The sequence below is a fragment of the Sinocyclocheilus anshuiensis genome, unplaced genomic scaffold, assembly GCF_001515605.1.
Source record: "Sinocyclocheilus anshuiensis isolate Anshui unplaced genomic scaffold, SAMN03320099.WGS_v1.1 scaffold2181, whole genome shotgun sequence".
In the NCBI taxonomy this organism is placed as follows: Eukaryota; Metazoa; Chordata; class Actinopteri; order Cypriniformes; family Cyprinidae; genus Sinocyclocheilus; species Sinocyclocheilus anshuiensis.
In genome coordinates this window covers 94,139-111,599 of record NW_015552262.1, presented here as the reverse complement: position 1 = coordinate 111,599, position 17,461 = coordinate 94,139, and the positions used below count along the sequence as shown (strand labels likewise).

Below are 17,461 nucleotides of genomic sequence, written 5' to 3'. Positions count from 1 at the left end.
TAACTTTTATAAAGAATATCTCTTTGGATTTGAGACTTTAGTCTTTGCAACTTTACAGATCTTCTTTATGCACCAAGAGCTTGTAACACTCCAAAGAGAAAGGATAAATTGAAATCACATCATATGACCCCTTTAACATTTGCAAACCAGTAAGTGCATTTCTCAAACAACTCTTACAAACTGCACCACACAATGGATTACCAGAAAAGCTTGCTCAAAATCGTTAGTTCATCTCTCAAAACTAAGTATTTATGGGTGTAGTGGTATAAACTCAAGTAGTCGTATGTATGTTTTATTTATTTATTATTATTATTATTAGTTTTCATTTATTACTGTAAGTATACTGGTGTTTACTTTAACATAAACTAAACTTGCACTGTATAATGTGTATAATGTAACTGAACCATCTGCTTTTCATTAGTCACTGCCGTCATGTCAGTGACATTTCAGTTTTTCTTTATTTATGTGTACAATAATAAATATCTATCACACATAACCCAACAACAACCTTTTACATTACTTATAATATTACTTATAGCTACATTATTATATTTCAGTAAAATGCATAAACATGTTTCTCTGAGAAAAGGCACAATTTGGAAAGATATTCTTACTTGATTGTACCGTCAGATACAAATAATAACCAGTGTCTCTTTTGCCACCGATCTCCACAGCACACCAGTAATATCCAGAGTCTGAGGTCTTCATATTCTTCCATTGCACTGTAAAAATACTCTGGGCTGGATAATCAGTGAGGGAATATTTTCCTGTCTCATTTGCATATGCCAATATACTGCAAGAGACCAAATGTGACCCCTGACACCAGTATTTACGTTTTTCTTTATGTTTTTTTATCATACAGACATGGAATAATTCCAGGTGATCCAGATTTCACTCTGATATTCATTGTCTGAATTCCAGCACCATCTGTGGACAAGATTAAGTGTAGGGAAAGATGTAAACATCCATAAGCTGCACATTATGGAAAAGTTGCAATAGTGAACAATTACTAGCTTAAATAATTCAAGTTAAACAATTTTAACAATTGAAGTTAAAAAAAGATCATACAATAGTTTAATAATGCCATTTAGAGAGTATTATAATTGTTCACCTGTGATGTGAAGTAAAATCCCAGAGAATCAGAGGGTAAATCATGTCTATAGCAGAGTGCATGTGCATGAGAGGACCTGGTTACTTCTTGCAGTGTCTCTGCTTCTTCCTGTTTCAGAGGAAGAGCAGAAATATCACCTTAAACCACATAAGTATTAGCAAGTGAGCAAAGTAGCCACTTTGCAGTTAGATACCTCACACTTAATGGTTTTAGCCCCTTTCTTATTGAACCAACAAACATTGAACAAAATGTTACATTGTAGAAGTGTGAAAATGATCAACACACACAAACGATTGTGTGTAACTGTTAGCTTAACTTTTAGTTTTATCATGTGTTCAGTTTTTCCAGTTGAGGAAGGGGTTCATGGGGGTTGGTATAAAATAATTTTGAACATGCAAGTACGATTAACTGATGATCATACAAAATCTAAACTGTCCATGTTTTTAAATATGTTAGACCTCAAAGGATTTCAAAACACAATTCATAGCAGAGAAATATGGAAAAACTATATATTAAAAAAACAACAATCCCAGTTTCTTTAATATATATTTTCCTGTAATCCTGTTTCCTGTAATGATCGTGCTGAACTTCTGAGCAAAGAATAAAAGAATCTGCACAGCTGAACCACAAAACACACATCAGATCATCAGATCAGTTAAATGAAAGGGAAAGGAGTCAAATTATTATTATTTTTTACACAAACAACTGCAATACTTTTTATTTCATGAAATTGTATTGTTTGTAATAATACAAGAAACAGAGAAAATAACATTGTACAAGTACACAAAAAACGATTTTTACAGTGAAGTATTTAAACAGACTCTAAAACTATGTACTGCTAAAAGACAATCACATTTTCTCAGGAGAGTACTTCTGACAAAGTAGGACTAGTTATGAACTATGGATCTACAATAATCTTTTGAATTTTCAATTGTCTTGACCCTCACATCTGTTCATATAGGTTCATAACAGGTAATTTAATATAAAATATTAGATTCACACTCCATGAGCAAATAAAGTAGAACAGGCTTTAAAAAAAACACAAACACACACACACACACACACACACACACACACACACGTTTACTTAGCTATCTAAATGGGGACATTCCATAGGCGTAATGGTGTTTACTGTACAAACTGTATATTCTATCGCCCTACACCTAAACCTACCCCTTACAGGAAACCCCTTACATTTTTACAATTTAAAAAAAACTTTGTTTACTTTATTTTTATACGAGTTTTACAAATGAGGACGTCCCCAAAGGGAGGTTTTTGGAGATTTTGTCAGGTTTAGCTCACTTTTGGGTACAAATTTGTCCCCAAAATATGGTTAAGTAGGTACACACACACACACACACACACACACACACACCCACACCATTGATTTTGTTTCTCTTGGTCAGAAGGTCTGTTCCTGTGTTCTTCTCACTGTTGCAGTCAGTGTGGCTCCACAGTGCTGTATATTATGCTGTATATTGCTCCACCTGCTGGAGGCTTCTCTGCTTCACTCCCAGGAACATTATCAATAGTACTGCAGGTTATGTCCTTGTTGGGATCCTGTGGAGAAAGGGATCGTAATTAAACATGATCAAGTCTTCTACTTAATGTGTCATATTTTTGAATCATCAAAGTAGTTTAGCATGACCATACATCCTCTTTTTTTTTTTTTGACCTGTCCTGGCAGGATTTCTAAATTGCCTAAAATGTCTGGGTTTTGGCTTTGTTTTCCTATTGTTTGCATACTTGCTGAAGGTAATGACTCATAAGTAGTTTGACCAATAGTGTGCAGGCATTGTACTTAATCGACCAATCGTGGCATGCAAGAAGGCAGGATCTATAGAGAGCCATCAAAGCAAAGCAAATAAGAAAACAAAGCCAAAACCTGGACATTTTAGGCAATTTAGAAATCCTGGCCAGGACATGCCTGAGAAAAAGAGCATTTATGGTCACCGTAAAATAGTTATATTAATGTCTGGTCTACTTACATTTGGGTTTTCATCATTTATAGTGCTGTACATCACAGGATCTTCAGGGTTAGAGTAGATCTGTATTTCATACAAACACACACAAAACAATAAAAAACAGTAACACCAAGAAACCAACATTTATTATAAGAGAGTAGGCTACATGTCCTGGAAATATGTGAGTGGAGTAAAGATGCTAATAGTGTTGCATTCATGTCAGAAATATAATATGAAATAAGTTCATTAAATTCAATTAAGTTTGTTGGTCATAACTTTGTATTTATATTTAATAATTTCCTACGTGGCAGTACTGTGTAAAAACGAAAATCTGATTATGAAAAATGCCTCTTATGAGCTGGTTCTTTTAATAAATCGTTCTTATGATCTCATCTGTTACCATTCTGAATCAGTCTGATGAATGAAGTGGATAGAATAAACATATGACTCACTTACTGAACTAGCTAGGCCTACCTGTTCCTTGGGTAAACCAGCATAAAGATATAAAGCTATTAGAAAGAAGGCTGGACAAAACAACAAATGCGTTTTCTTTTCTCATATTTGACTCTCAAACAATTTCTAGATTGAGTAGCATGAAAAAGTTTAGGATCCCCTGTGTTACCAAGAAGAGGGAGACAAAGAGTCTTGTATACTAAAAATTAACTGATAGGGTACATTGCCTCAAAATACAGTCAATAGTTTTATCGATTCTCATTTGCTACATAAATATGAAAAAAAAAAGTATTAGATCAAATTAGTGCATAATCATGTTTTTCTGTCTTCGATCGCGATCAGTGCTGAGGTGAATTGTTGTGTCAAGGAGAATGAAGTAAAACCCTGTACTCCTTTAGCCCCATTGAACCCTATATTATCATACGAACATTTTCATAACTTGCTTCTTATAAGGACTTACCATGTCAGTGGCTCTGCTGCTGGTTCTCCCTGTGATTTGGTGTTTATCTTGCTCTTCATTTCAAAAAAGGGGAAACAATAATACCTGACATTAACTGAATATAGATATATAGAATCTGTGCTGTCAAAAATAAATGTCAGAATATCAGGGCATGAAATAGATATGTAGTGCAGCTGAAACTGACTGGGTCTCCGTCTCCATCTCCTCCTGGTGAACACACTGATCAGAATCAGTAACAGCAGAAGTGCTGCTAAAGCTGGAAGCCACACAGTCAGCAGTTCATTACTGTGGGAAATAAGGAAACATTTAAAAATCTTCAAAAGATAAACTTTCGAAGCTCCAAGCGCTCCAAAATAGAAACTCAATATAAAATTATTTATTCATATAAACCAGGGCTTTTCACACTGCTTTAAAGAGGTCATATGATGCTTTTTTAAAGATCATTATTTTGTAGAATATCTCTTTGGTTTTGAGACTTTAGTCTTTGCAACTTCAGGGATCTTATCTATGCACAATCAGCTTGTAACACTCCAAAGAGAAAGGAAAACTTGAAATGGCATCATATGACCCCTTCAAACCCCATTTTATCGTTGTTATATAGGCTAAACCCCGCTTTTAACCATGGGAGAAGTACATTTCACAGTTAGAAACATTGACACCGCAAATATGCAAATTTGAACATTAACCCGGGTTTAGGAATCATGTAGACTACAGTGTAAAATGTCAGTTTATGAATATCCAGGATTACTTGTTAATCACGAGTAAATTATGAGCCGTGTGAAACGTGAAACAAGATAACCCAGGATTCAGTTCACTCAGCGTTCAGAATTACTCAGTATTAAATAGGCCTATTTCAAGTGTGAAAAGCCCTTCTGTTAATGTAGTATTTCAGTTGAAAGGTTTTAGAATTAGATTAAGCTTTAATTATTTTATTTTAAACAATACACATAGTAGGCTACTTTTGAGGTTCTACAGTGCCTTCTGTTTCATTATTAATATTCTTGAGAATTCCTGTTTCATTTCTGCAAAGACAAAAAAGAGGAGAAAAGGAAGAATATCACCAGAGCAATGAGGAAATGACTGTTAGTCATGAAATATACAGAAACAGAAACAAACATTGAATAATTCCATAAAGATGATTATGAAAGGGAAGCCATTTACAGAGAACAGATTAAATACTTACACTTTGTCGCGGACAGTGCATGTGGACAAAAGTAAAAAATAAACAAAGTAAGTTTAGTTGTGTTTTATTTCATATGTAGTAGCAAAACATTTATGAATTACTGAAACATTTGTACCTTGTTCTGCCTCAGTTACAGTGAGATGAACAGGATTCAGCTCCTCTCCTACAGAACAGAAGTACCAGCCAGAATCAGTCAGTCTCAGTCCAGTCATCAGCACAGTGAAGGATCTTCTCCCATCATCACTGATCTGGACTGATGAATTCTGGGATGTGTTAGTCCTCCCCACTGTGTAACAGCTCTGATCTTTATATCTGCACCACTCTTTGAGTTTATCCTTATATCCAGAACTATAGAAACACTGAACACTGATATCACCACCTTCATGTCCAGATACACTGCTGCTCAGCACAGACACATCAGGAGCTGAACACACACACACACACACACACACACACACACACACACAGTCATTTGAGATTATATAATACAGGAGGAATGAGAGTGTTTAAAATTAAGAGAATTTGGCATTATGTGATTGAAACAAATGCAAAATGTCTTACCAGATTGAATCTTGAGATAAGTCTCATTTATTATATTTTTCGGTGGTTGTTCTCCAGTCTCCACAACACAATAATAAAGTCCAGTGTGTTTGTTCTGCAGGGTTCTCATAGTCACAGTAAAGAGACTCTGATTAGGATAGTCAATTACTGACATATCCTTCTCTGTTGTGTTTGTGTATGTTTTAGATTGATCAAATACTGAGAACCAGTATTTCTTCTGCTGTGAGTATTTCTCATCATAATGACATGGGATGGTTACAGATCCTCCAGTCTGAATAGTTAATGTACGGTTTGACCAACCACTGTAGCATTCAACACCTAAACAAAATACAGTCCAATATGTCCAACAATAAATCACTTCTTGATTTGTTCTATCCTCACATAAACAGATGAGCATAAACCTGTCATTGCAAAATGCTATACAGAATCTATTAGAAATGAACACAGCAAAACATGCACTCTCACCTAAAATGAGCCAAAAGCCGATTGAAATGTAGAATGTATTTTTCTTTGTATATGCGGTCATTGTGTTTCTCTTCCTGTATCTTGAAATTGTTCTGTTCTTGAGTATTTTGACTTCCCTTTTACCCTCATATAACATTTCTCAACCGGATAAAAGCTGTCACCGGGGCGGGACCTTTTAAAAAGTGCTTATATGTACCATTTCTGTTAGCCTATGTACACTTTAGGTGCATTCTTTAGGAGGATATAGAGTACAAACAGGTAGGCTACCTTTTGAAAGGATGGCCTATTGTCCTAGTGACAGCTTTTGTCCTTTTTTTCGGAGAGTGTGGTATACAGCACCTTTAAGTTTGATTTAATAACACAGTTAAAGTGCATAATAATGGACAATCTCAGCAGAATAGATTCGAATAATCATGACAGAGAGAGAGAGGAAAAAATAACTATTTTACTAGGAATTAGAAAAATCTGCCATTTGGATGAAAAGAGTGACATGCATGGAAAAATAAAACAGACATTAGTAATTTAGCACACACAGATACCTTAAGTCTAGTCTGTTGAATAAGCATAAAGCAAATGCAGAATATAAAGCTTATTATCAACTCTTTTATAATAATCTGAGCCTTCAGGTCGATGTGGAGAAAATTCCTCTAACGTTAGTTCTGTGACAAACAGAAACGCTCCACGTGCCATCTGAAAAATGAAAAAAGTGCACACCATCAACAGACAAATATGAGAACCAAATATGTTTATATGTCACACAAACACATCACATACATTTTGGATATGTGTAAAAACCATGGAAGAAGTAGGCTACGTTTCAGATTTAAAAGCGTGTTCAGCACCGTTTTTACACGAAATTATGAAATTGTATAAATAGTGGTTTCAGTGTTTGAGAGGAAAAATGTCGAATGGTGACAGAAAGCACGTGAATTGGAGTGAAGAGATGGTTTTATTTGTACCTTTATAATCCACCAAAAAGACCATACAGGGAAAAATTTAGCACACACAATGCTAGAGCCCTTACGTAAACAGGTAGCGTGCTGCGTTCGTCCAATCAGTGACACTGACACCGCAACTATGCAAATTAGAACATTAACCCGGGTTTAGGAATCATGTAGCATACACAGTGTAAAATGTTGTTTCATGTTTCACACTGCTCATAATTTACTCGTGATTGTAAATTATGAGCAGTGTGAAACGTGAAACAAGATAACCCAGGATTCAGTTTACCCGGGATTTAGATTCAATCCGCGGATTGAATATTAAATGTTAAAAGCCCTTCTTTTAATGTATTTTCAGCCTAAACTTTTTTTGAATTAGATCAAGCCTTAATTGGGCTATTTTATTTTAAACAATACACATGTAGTATTTTTGTGGTTCCTCTAAATCTGTTTCATTCTTCTTCTTGAGAATTACTTTTTTTAAAAGAGGAGAAAAGGAAGAATATCACCAGAGCAACGAGGAAATTACTGTTAGTCATGAAATATACAGAAACAGATACAAATATAGAATAATTCCACAAAGATGATTATGAAAGAAAAGCCATTTACAGAACAGATTCAATACTTACACTTTGTCACTGACAGTGCCTGTGGACAAAAGTAAAAAATAAAGTTTAGTTGTGTTTTATTTCATACGTAGTAGCAAAATATTTATGAATTATTGAAAAAAAAGTACCTTGTTCTGCCTCAGTTACAGTGAGATGAACGGGATTCAGTGCCTCTCCAGCAGAACAGTAGTACCAGCCAGAATCAGTCAGTCTCAGTCCAGTCCTCAGCACAGTGAAGGAACTTCTACCATCATCACTGATCTGGACTGATGAATTCTGGGATGTGTTAGTCCTCCCCACTGTGTAACAGCTCTGATCTTTATATCTGCACCACTCTTCGAGTTTATCCTGATATCCAGAACTATAGAAACACTGAACACTGATATCACCACCTTCATGTCCAGATACACTGCTGCTCACCACAGACACATCTGGTTCTGAACACACACACACACACACACACACACACACACACACACACCAGTCATTTGATTGGATAAAACACATATTTGACATTAGAATTGATTAAAATAACTACAAAATCTTATACCAGATTGAACCTGGAGATAAAGACCATATGTGACAATTGTTTTTCCTTCAATCTTCATAGCACAATAATAGTGTCCATCATGTTTTGTGCTCCGCAGGTTTCTTATAGTCACAGTAAAGAGACTCTGATCAGGACGATCAATTACTGACAGATTCTCCTCTGTTGTGTTTGTGTATGTATTGGACATATCAATTTCTGAATGCCAGTATTTCTTCTGATGTTTGTATTTCCTGTCATAATAACATGGGATGGTGACAGATCCTCCAGTCTTAACAGTTAATATATTATATGACCCACTGCTGTAGCATATAACACCTAAACACACAACACACACACCGTTGTCATGGTCAGAGTTAACAGTAAATCGTCTTCACAAAAACACATTAAAAGCGACATGAACAACTAAGCATAAAAAGTATGATTTTTCCGTACTGCTGGTTCGTCTGGTCAGAGGAGAACTGGCCCCCCGACTGAGCCTGGTTTCTCCCAAGGTTTTTTCTCCATTCTGTCACCGATGGAGTTTTGGTTCCTTGCCGCTGTCGCCTCTGGCTTGCTTAGTTGGGGACACTTAATTTCCAGCGATACCGTTGACTTGATTGCAAAGATACTATTTAAACTGAGCTGGATGTTGACATCACTGAATTCAATGATGAACTGTCTTTAACTGAAAAATTTGTGTTTACTATTGTCATTTTGCATTATTGACACTATTTTCCTAATTAATGCTGTTCAGTTGCTTTGACACAATCTGTATTGTTAAAAGCGCTATATAAATAAAGGTGACTTGACTTGACTTGACCTAAAAAAAGCCAAATTCCGATTGAAATGTAGAATATTTCTGTTTTATCGTATGTGACCATTGTGTAAGTTTCTCTTCCCGTATCTGAGCTGTTTTAACTGTGTTTGTAGTAACTCCCGCACTTCCTTTTTTCCTCTCATATAGCACTTAAACGTATTGCGCCGCCTCCTAAAAGCTGAGGATAGACTCTAGATCAGGGGTTCACAGATCACATGTGAACAAGCTAATCAAGGTATTCGGGATTACTAGAAAGTTACAGGCAGGTGGGATTGGAGCTACAGTAAACTCTGCAGGAAAGTGGACCCCAAGGGCCAGAGTTGAGAAACCCTGCTCCAGATTTCAAGCAAAGTTAGTAACTGATGCACTTCCACACTTCTTTCAGTTACATCACACTTTTATTTACATCTCTATTTCACTAGTAGCGGGATCTGGGGGCAAGTGTATTAAGTTTTATCAATCACAAATAAGCATATTTTGACACTTCATCAGCACATGCTCAGTAGAGCTCTTTCTCTCTTTGCTTGAGAAGATGATGTGTGATCATTTCACTTTTTGAGAAACTTCTTGTATCAGTTATACAATAAGTTGATTTTGAGATATAAAAATATATTTTACATATTCAACCATTTTCATCGGCTGTCAGAAGTTTACCTGTGGTGTGAAGTAAAATCCCAGAGAGATCAGAGGGTAAATCATGTCTATAGCAGAGTACATGTGCATGAGAGGACCTGGACCTGGTTACTTCTTGCAGTGTCTCTGCTTCTTCCTGTTTCAGAGGAAGAGCAGAAATATCACCTTAAACCACATAAACACTAGCAAGTGAGCAAAGTAGCCACTTTTGCAGCCAGCAACCTCACACAACACAACAACAAATCAAAATTTTACTTATGGGTTCTAATTTGATTTGTGAATATAGTGGTATAATATGGATCAATAGGTTATTTTCTTCAATTTGATACATTTACTCAAAATGTTTAAGAATGACAAAATTAAGGCCGAGCAGATGACTTTCTCCGTTTACTGCGACTGATTGAACAAAATTTTACTATATCCGCCACTAATTTAAAACAACTGTGAAAGTGATTAAAGCACACAAACTGTGTTTAAATGTTAGTTTATTTTTTTATTATTGTTCAATAAATTTCATAATTTGAGCTCTTTCACAACAAATTTTTTGTTGTTGTTTATTTTCTGTTTACATTTTTTTATTAAAATGTTTCAAATAAAATGGGGTGGAGTTGAGGGAAGGGGTTCATGGGCGTTGGTATAAATGATTTAAAAAAAGGCCAAATTTGATTAACAAAAAAATGCATGTTTAAAGTACAGAAGCCTAAGTCTAAGTACAGAAGCAGTGCTTAAACATTCAAGCAGAAACACTGACTTCTGCTCCACTTACAGTGCTGTTCACTGCCGATCAGCAGCAGACCACAGAGTGCAGGCCGAAACACATATATGAGCCGCCCACAAAGTGTGTGATATATATACAGTGTGAGCAGACCATCTTTGTTGACGGCCATTCAAAATGAGTGTGTATACTAAATCCGCAAGTAAAACTGGAAAATACTGCCAGGGCTGCGTGTGTATACTTATTAGAAAACAAGGGATAGGACAAAGATAGGAACCTGAAACCAAGACACATACAACTGCAAAATACTTTTATTTCATTTTAAATATGCTTGTTTGTATTAATGCAAACAACATAACACTGTACAAGTAAACTTACAGTGAAGAAATTAAGCAGAGATATAATACAAAAAACTACTAAAAAAAGTTGTGATGATAGTCCTCTGCTGCTGATTTTGTTTCTTTTGGTCAGAAGGTTCTGTTCCTGTGTTCTTCTCACTGTTTGCAGTCAGTGTGGAGCCACAGTGCTGTATATTATGCTGTATATTGCTCCACCTGCTGGAGGCTTCACCGCTTCACTCACAGGAACATCATCAATAGTACTGTAGTAGATTATGTCCCTGTTGGCATCCTGTAGAAAAAGGGATTATATAATAAACATGATATATTCATGTCTGAAATTTCATCATGTCAGTGCATGTATGGTCTACTTACATTTGGGTTTTCATCATTTATAGTGCTGTATATCGGAGGATCTTCAGGTTTAGAGTAGATCTGCATTTTATGCACAAATAATACAGATAAAAATATCAAGAAATCAACATATGACTCATTTAATAAACTACAGGTTTCATGGCCAAACTAATGCATATGAGAAGTAAGGAGAAAAAACAACAAATGCATTTTCTTGTCTTATTTTGATCTAAAAAGTTTTTTGATTGGTTTCGACGATGAAACCTCTCTAGGTGGATCTTAGCATTTGCTGAATGAGAATGAATTTGTTGTTCACACCAGATTTAAAATTCTTATTCATTTAAGAAAACTGCACACCTTTGAGCACATGTGTGCAAATGGTAATTTGGACTTACTACAATTTGTACAACAACTAAATGCACATTGCTTGCTTGATTCCCAATGCAGCATGATTTGTTCAGTTATCAAAATCAGTCAGACTTACATGTATATTTCATAAATATCTATGACGTGTATTATGTCTGCTTTTGACCAGTGCAGCTCACACGATGACAAATAAACTTTGGAGCATTGGCCAATTTACTGACACAATAACTAAGTTTTGAAGTATGAATTAAATGTTTTGGGTGAGTTACTACATTTGCAGACATGATGCAGACATGGCACAGAGTGCTGAAGTCTTATAAAACAGAGCAGAAAATTACACTTACAGTTTAGAGAAAGATAGAGATGTTAGAGAAAGTTTTAAAATATAAACCAAAGCAACTGTCAAACAAACATTTTCAGATATAGATTCTCATAAACTAATGGACTTACCATGTCAGTGGTTCTGCAGCCCTTTATCTCTCTGATTTGCTGTTTGTCTTGCTCTTCATTTAAAAAAAAAAAGAGAAACAATAATTTATGACTAACAGAATTGATATACTGTACATACAATCTGTGCTGATTAAATAAATTATTAAATGGCATGGAATTAAATGAATTTTCAAACGAATAAAAATGTAGGTTGAACTGACCGGGTCTCCGTCTCCATCTCCAGGTGAAGAGAATCAATACACTGATCAGAATCAATAACAGCAGAAGTACAGCTGAAACCAGAAGCCACACAGTCAGGAGTTCATTATTTCTGTGGAAAATACAGAAACATTGTAAAATCTTTTCATTCAAAGTCACAGCCATATCACCCTGCAGCCCAAGACTGGTTGCCCACTGAAGCTAAGCAGGGTTGAGCCTGGTCAGTACCTGGATGGGAGACCTCCTGGGAAAACTAGGTTGCTGTTGGAAGAGGTGTTAGTGAGGCCAGCAGGGGGTGCTCACCCTGTGGTCTGCGTGGGTCCTAATGCCCCAGTATAGTGACGGGGACACTATACTGTCAAAAAGTACCGTCTTTCGGATGAGATGTTAAACCGAGGTCCTGACTCTCTGTGGTCATTAAAAATCCCATGGTGTAACCCCGGTGTCCTGGCCAAATTGCCCCCCTGGCCTTTGTCAATCATGGCCTCCTAATAACCCCCAACCACTTGATTGGCTCTATGACTCTCTCTCCTCTCCACCTGTAGCTGGTGTGTGGTGAGCGTACTGGCGCTGTTGTACTGTGGCTGCCGTCGCATCATCCAAGTGGATGCTGCACACTGGTGGTGGTTGAGGAGAGACCCCCCATATGATTGTAAAGCGCTTTGGGTGTACAACAATACACAATAAAGCGCTATATAAATGCATCATTCATTCATTCATTCATTCATTCATTCAAAGAGCTCCAAAGATATGGGACTAATTCGGCTGCATAAAAGGCACCAGAAAATGAGCCATATCTGAAATAAACTTTCACCAGAACTCTGTTAATGTATTTCAGCCTAATAGTTGGTTTTTTTTCAAACAATGTAGTACTTTTGTGGTCTGTCAATGATTTCAGTTGTATTATTATTATTCATGTGATGTCCTGTTTCACTTCTGCAAAGGCTACAAAAAAACTTTTAAAGAAAAATCACAAAGGCAGTTAGGAAATGATTGTTAGAGTAAAAGGCAAAAGAAATCGAGGAAATAGTGCATGACGACAAAATGCAGACAAATACAGAATAATTCTAGGAAGATGATTCTGAGAAACATCAATGAGAAATGTTTGAATACTAACGCGTCTTTCTCTTTGTCTGGTTCTGCCTTGATTACAGTAAAATGAACAGGATTCAGTGCCTCTCCAGCAGAACAGTAGTACCAGCCAGAATCAGTCAGTCTCAGTCCAGTCATCAGCACAGTGAAGGATCTTCTCCCATCATCACTGATCTGGACTGATGAATTCTGGGATGTGTTAATCCTCCCCACAGTGTAACAGCTCTTATCTTTATATCTGCACCACTGTTTGAGTTTATCCTTATATCCAGAACTATAGAAACACTGAACACTGATATCACCACCTTCATGTCCAGATACACTGCTGCTCACCACAGACACATCTGGTTCTGAACACACACACACACACACACACACACACACACACACACACACCAGTCATTTGATTGGATAAAACACATATTTGACATTAGAATTGATTAAAATAACTACAAAATCTTATACCAGATTGAACCTGGAGATAAAGACCATATGTGACAATTGTTTTTCCTTCAATCTTCATAGCACAATAATAGTGTCCATCATGTTTTGTGCTCTGCAGGTTTCTTATAGTCACAGTAAAGAGACTCTGATCAGGATGATCAATTACTGACAGATTCTCCTCTGTTGTGTTTGTGTATGTATTGGACATATCAATTTCTGAATGCCAGTATTTCTTCTGATGTTTGTATTTCCTGTCATAATAACATGGGATGGTGACAGATCCTCCAGTCTTAACAGTTAATATATTATATGACCCACTGCTGTAGCATATAACACCTAAACACACAACACACACACCGTTGTCATGGTCAGAGTTAACAGTAAATCGTCTTCACAAAAACACATTAAAAGCGACATGAACAACTAAGCATAAAAAGTATCATTACAAACTGACAAACAGGATTGATTAAAAACAGAGTCTAACATTTAATACTCACCTAAAAAAAGCCAAAACCCGATTGAAATGTAGAATATTTCTGTTTTATCGTATGTGACCATTGTGTAAGTTTCTCTTCCCGTATCTGAGCTGTTTTAACTGTGTTTGTAGTAACTCCCGCACTTCCTTTTTTCCTCTCATATAGCACTTAAACGTATTGCGCCGCCTCCTAAAAGCTGAGGATAGACTCTAGATCAGGGGTTCACAGATCACATGTGAACAAGCTAATCAAGGTATTCGGGATTACTAGAAAGTTACAGGCAGGTGGGATTGGAGCTACAGTAAACTCTGCAGGAAAGTGGACCCCAAGGGCCAGAGTTGAGAAACCCTGCTCCAGATTTCAAGCAAAGTTAGTAACTGATGCACTTCCACACTTCTTTCAGTTACATCACACTTTTATTTATCTTATATTGATCTGGGTGGCAAGTGTATTACATTTTATCAATCACAAATAAGCATATTTTGACACTTTATTAGCACATGCTCAGTAGAGCTCTTTCTCTCTTTGCTTGAGAAGATGATGTATGATCATTTCACTTTTTGAGAAACTTGTATCAGTTATACAATAAGTTGATTTTGAGATATAAAAAATATATTTCACATATTCAACATTTTTCATCGGCTGTCAGAAGTTTTGATGTCCCTACCCCTTTAAGCGCCAACGCAAAAGTGCCCTTTCGGTCCGATCTAGGTTCATCTCCTAATTAGGACCATAAATAGACCAATTCTAAGTCTGCCCTTTAAAACAAAGAAAATAAGCGATGGTAGAAGAATAGTATATGCTAACAACAGGAAACTGTATATTCGTGCAGTGTGTGCATGTCAAAAGGTCAAATACGATTTGAAGCTTGTGACGTATAAACGTACACATCAACCCGATCACTTTGTTTAGCGTTTATATAAACACTACGTTCAGATTCATCAATCACAATGATTTAATTCCAATTGAAACAAAAGGTGTCCATGTAAACATAGCCTATATGAAACTTATGGTCATATGAGCAATGCCATTAGTGATGATGTGAAAAATGAACCTTTTCAAAACTTTGAATCAATTGAACCAACTGCTTCACAAAATGATTCACTGTTTCAAAGTGCTCAGAATGCCACATGCTGGTGATTCCTGCTGGTAAAAACTATATGCAACAAAAACAAAGGCCAAACATGCATAAAAACACCTTGGCTAAACAGGTTAACAAGCGACTATTAACTAACTACTACTCATTCTTTTTACAAGTGTCATTAAATTGGCCACAAAAGTATAAAACTGATCTGAGATTAGGTAAAAACAATAGACACTGGTTTATAAGATCACTGGGCCTGTCACAATACCCACATTTGTGGTCTTGGCTACTTGAGGCCGTGTGCACAAAACAGGAAGTGCCCAAGATTGTCCCAGGTCTGAAAAACGCCAAACCTCAAAGCACAGAAGCTAAGCGTATCCCATCATGCATCACGTTCAGGAACTAATTTGCCCTGAAATCTTGAAATGTTGAGGAAAAAAATCCACTGTTAAGTTATATTAATTTGATATTACACATAAGTGGGTAGTAAAACAAAACATGTTGCACATTTTATTTTGTGCAAGATGAGTGTGTATTTTGTACAACGTTTGCAAATGCTTTTTACCACTTAATTAGAAGCACCACAATTACTAAATTGTGCCATCTTGTTACATAGGTACTACTGAACAGGCATTAAGAAGCTTATTTTAAATGGCAAAGTATTGAAAATCAAAATATCGCTGACTGTAATCTGGTTATTAAAAGTTTTGCACACATTTGAGGTTTGAACACTTGAGCCAAATACAGGAAGTACGTCATGTAAGTAGACAAGCGGTCAAGTGCAAAGACCACAAGTGTGGGTGTTTGGATGGGCCCATGGAGAAACAATATGATGTAATGAATGCTCATTTACTGAAATCTTGTGACTTTGGGAGTATGATAGGCGCTCTGAATCACTGGTTTGAAACAAATGATTCACAAAGGTTTCAAAGCTTCACCAAGCAGTGTTTGGAAAGCACCCATCAATAGTTGCCATATCACATGCTGTTGTTTTGGAAATGTATTGTAAACTGATGTTTTTCAAATAAATAACAAAACAAAATTTTAAATTACAAGTTGTTAACATTTTTTACATAAAGATTGCTAGTCTGTTAAGGTCAAAAGTTATAAGGAAGTCACACTACTGTTAGAGAGCATCTATCAGTTACAAAAGTGTCAAGCAACTACAAAATATAAGGCTTAGTATCAACACTTTTCTAATAATTTGATCCTACTCTAGTTCTGTGATAGACAGACTCCCTGATGCGCGCAAACTAGGCTACATAACACATCTAGGCTGTTATTAGTATGTAGGCCGCTATAACAGGTTGTGTAGTTGTCTAGCTCTGCATCATGCTTGAAAAATTGGTCTCTATTTGCAGAGAGAGCACTTATTGTTCACACTTAATACGACTAAGAAACAACTGTTGTTTATTTATACTGTTTATACTTTATTATACTATTTATACTTTATTTCTATGTTCAATTTGTGAAAAGGAGTTCAGTTAGGATGTAGCTTTTATAAGAATGTATATAGTGAAATCGTGCCCTACCATCACATTCACATCAATGCAACCAATAAATAAATTACTACTAGAGCACGAAATTGTTTATAAGAGAAGAGCACATTTCTTTATTGATCGAGTCAGTTGATTCTGCTCTTAAAATGCACCAGATTTATGCATTTAAATTTAAAATGAACAAAATTTTCTGTGTATGCCAGTTCACCTTACTGTTTGTGTGTGTGCACCATGCACTACATACATTTCTCCAGTAAAGCATAATGATTAAAGGGGGAGGGGGCATAATTCATACTCAGAAACATGATTAGTTAAATTAATTTTTCCAGTCATGTATTTGCTCATTGAGAATTTTTTTTAAAAATGTGTAAAAAATCTTTCTCGTGTCTTGAGTTAAGTGTCGGCATTAATGATAATCAAACACCAAAAGACTCTTGACAGAATGGCATTAGTAGCTTTTATAAGAATTTATATAGTGTAAATTGGGGGGCCCTCACACAAAGAGCAGCCTAGGGGCCCCTGACCACCTTAATCCGCCCCTGGCCACAACAATATTTTTCTTCATATATTTCGTAAAATAAAACATACAAAGCAATATATTATGTAACATTAAAAACATATCAAATTTAAATTTAGCTAAACAATCTCAGTAATGGGAATTTGTTAATACTAACGTGACCGTGAGATAATCAGGATTCATCACTCGTCTCAGTCCAGGTT

At 36.1% G+C, this 17,461-nt stretch overlaps 3 protein-coding genes and 1 pseudogene across 3 annotated transcripts; all 4 read right to left on the bottom strand.

Annotated features, from left to right (window-relative positions):
* LOC107663506 (polymeric immunoglobulin receptor-like) overlaps positions 1 to 1,139 on the bottom strand; it is a 23,956-nt pseudogene extending 22,817 nt beyond the window's left edge.
* A 1,385-nt stretch (positions 1,140 to 2,524) lies between these two features.
* LOC107663505 (CMRF35-like molecule 1) lies at positions 2,525 to 6,258 on the bottom strand. The gene is made up of 9 exons (XM_016453733.1): positions 6,198 to 6,258; positions 5,733 to 6,050; positions 5,287 to 5,595; positions 5,056 to 5,068; positions 4,948 to 5,010; positions 4,173 to 4,273; positions 3,989 to 4,041; positions 3,100 to 3,159; positions 2,525 to 2,671 (listed from the first exon to the last, which is right to left on the bottom strand). The coding sequence occupies exons 1-9, from the start codon at positions 6,256 to 6,258 to the stop codon at positions 2,552 to 2,554; spliced, it is 1,098 nt and encodes a 365-aa protein (XP_016309219.1). The 3' UTR covers positions 2,525 to 2,551.
* A 557-nt stretch (positions 6,259 to 6,815) lies between these two features.
* LOC107663533 (polymeric immunoglobulin receptor-like) lies at positions 6,816 to 9,156 on the bottom strand. The gene is made up of 5 exons (XM_016453767.1): positions 9,096 to 9,156; positions 8,297 to 8,611; positions 7,875 to 8,183; positions 7,768 to 7,786; positions 6,816 to 6,887 (listed from the first exon to the last, which is right to left on the bottom strand). Exons 1-5 carry the CDS (start codon positions 9,154 to 9,156, stop codon positions 6,851 to 6,853), a joined length of 741 nt encoding a protein of 246 aa, XP_016309253.1. The 3' UTR covers positions 6,816 to 6,850.
* Positions 9,157 to 10,874: 1,718 nt separating this feature from the next.
* LOC107663531 (polymeric immunoglobulin receptor-like) lies at positions 10,875 to 14,240 on the bottom strand. The gene is made up of 7 exons (XM_016453765.1): positions 14,180 to 14,240; positions 13,704 to 14,018; positions 13,264 to 13,588; positions 12,149 to 12,258; positions 11,949 to 12,001; positions 11,154 to 11,213; positions 10,875 to 11,070 (listed from the first exon to the last, which is right to left on the bottom strand). Exons 1-7 carry the CDS (start codon positions 14,238 to 14,240, stop codon positions 10,948 to 10,950), a joined length of 1,047 nt encoding a protein of 348 aa, XP_016309251.1. The 3' UTR covers positions 10,875 to 10,947.
* Positions 14,241 to 17,461: the final 3,221 nt, after the last annotated feature.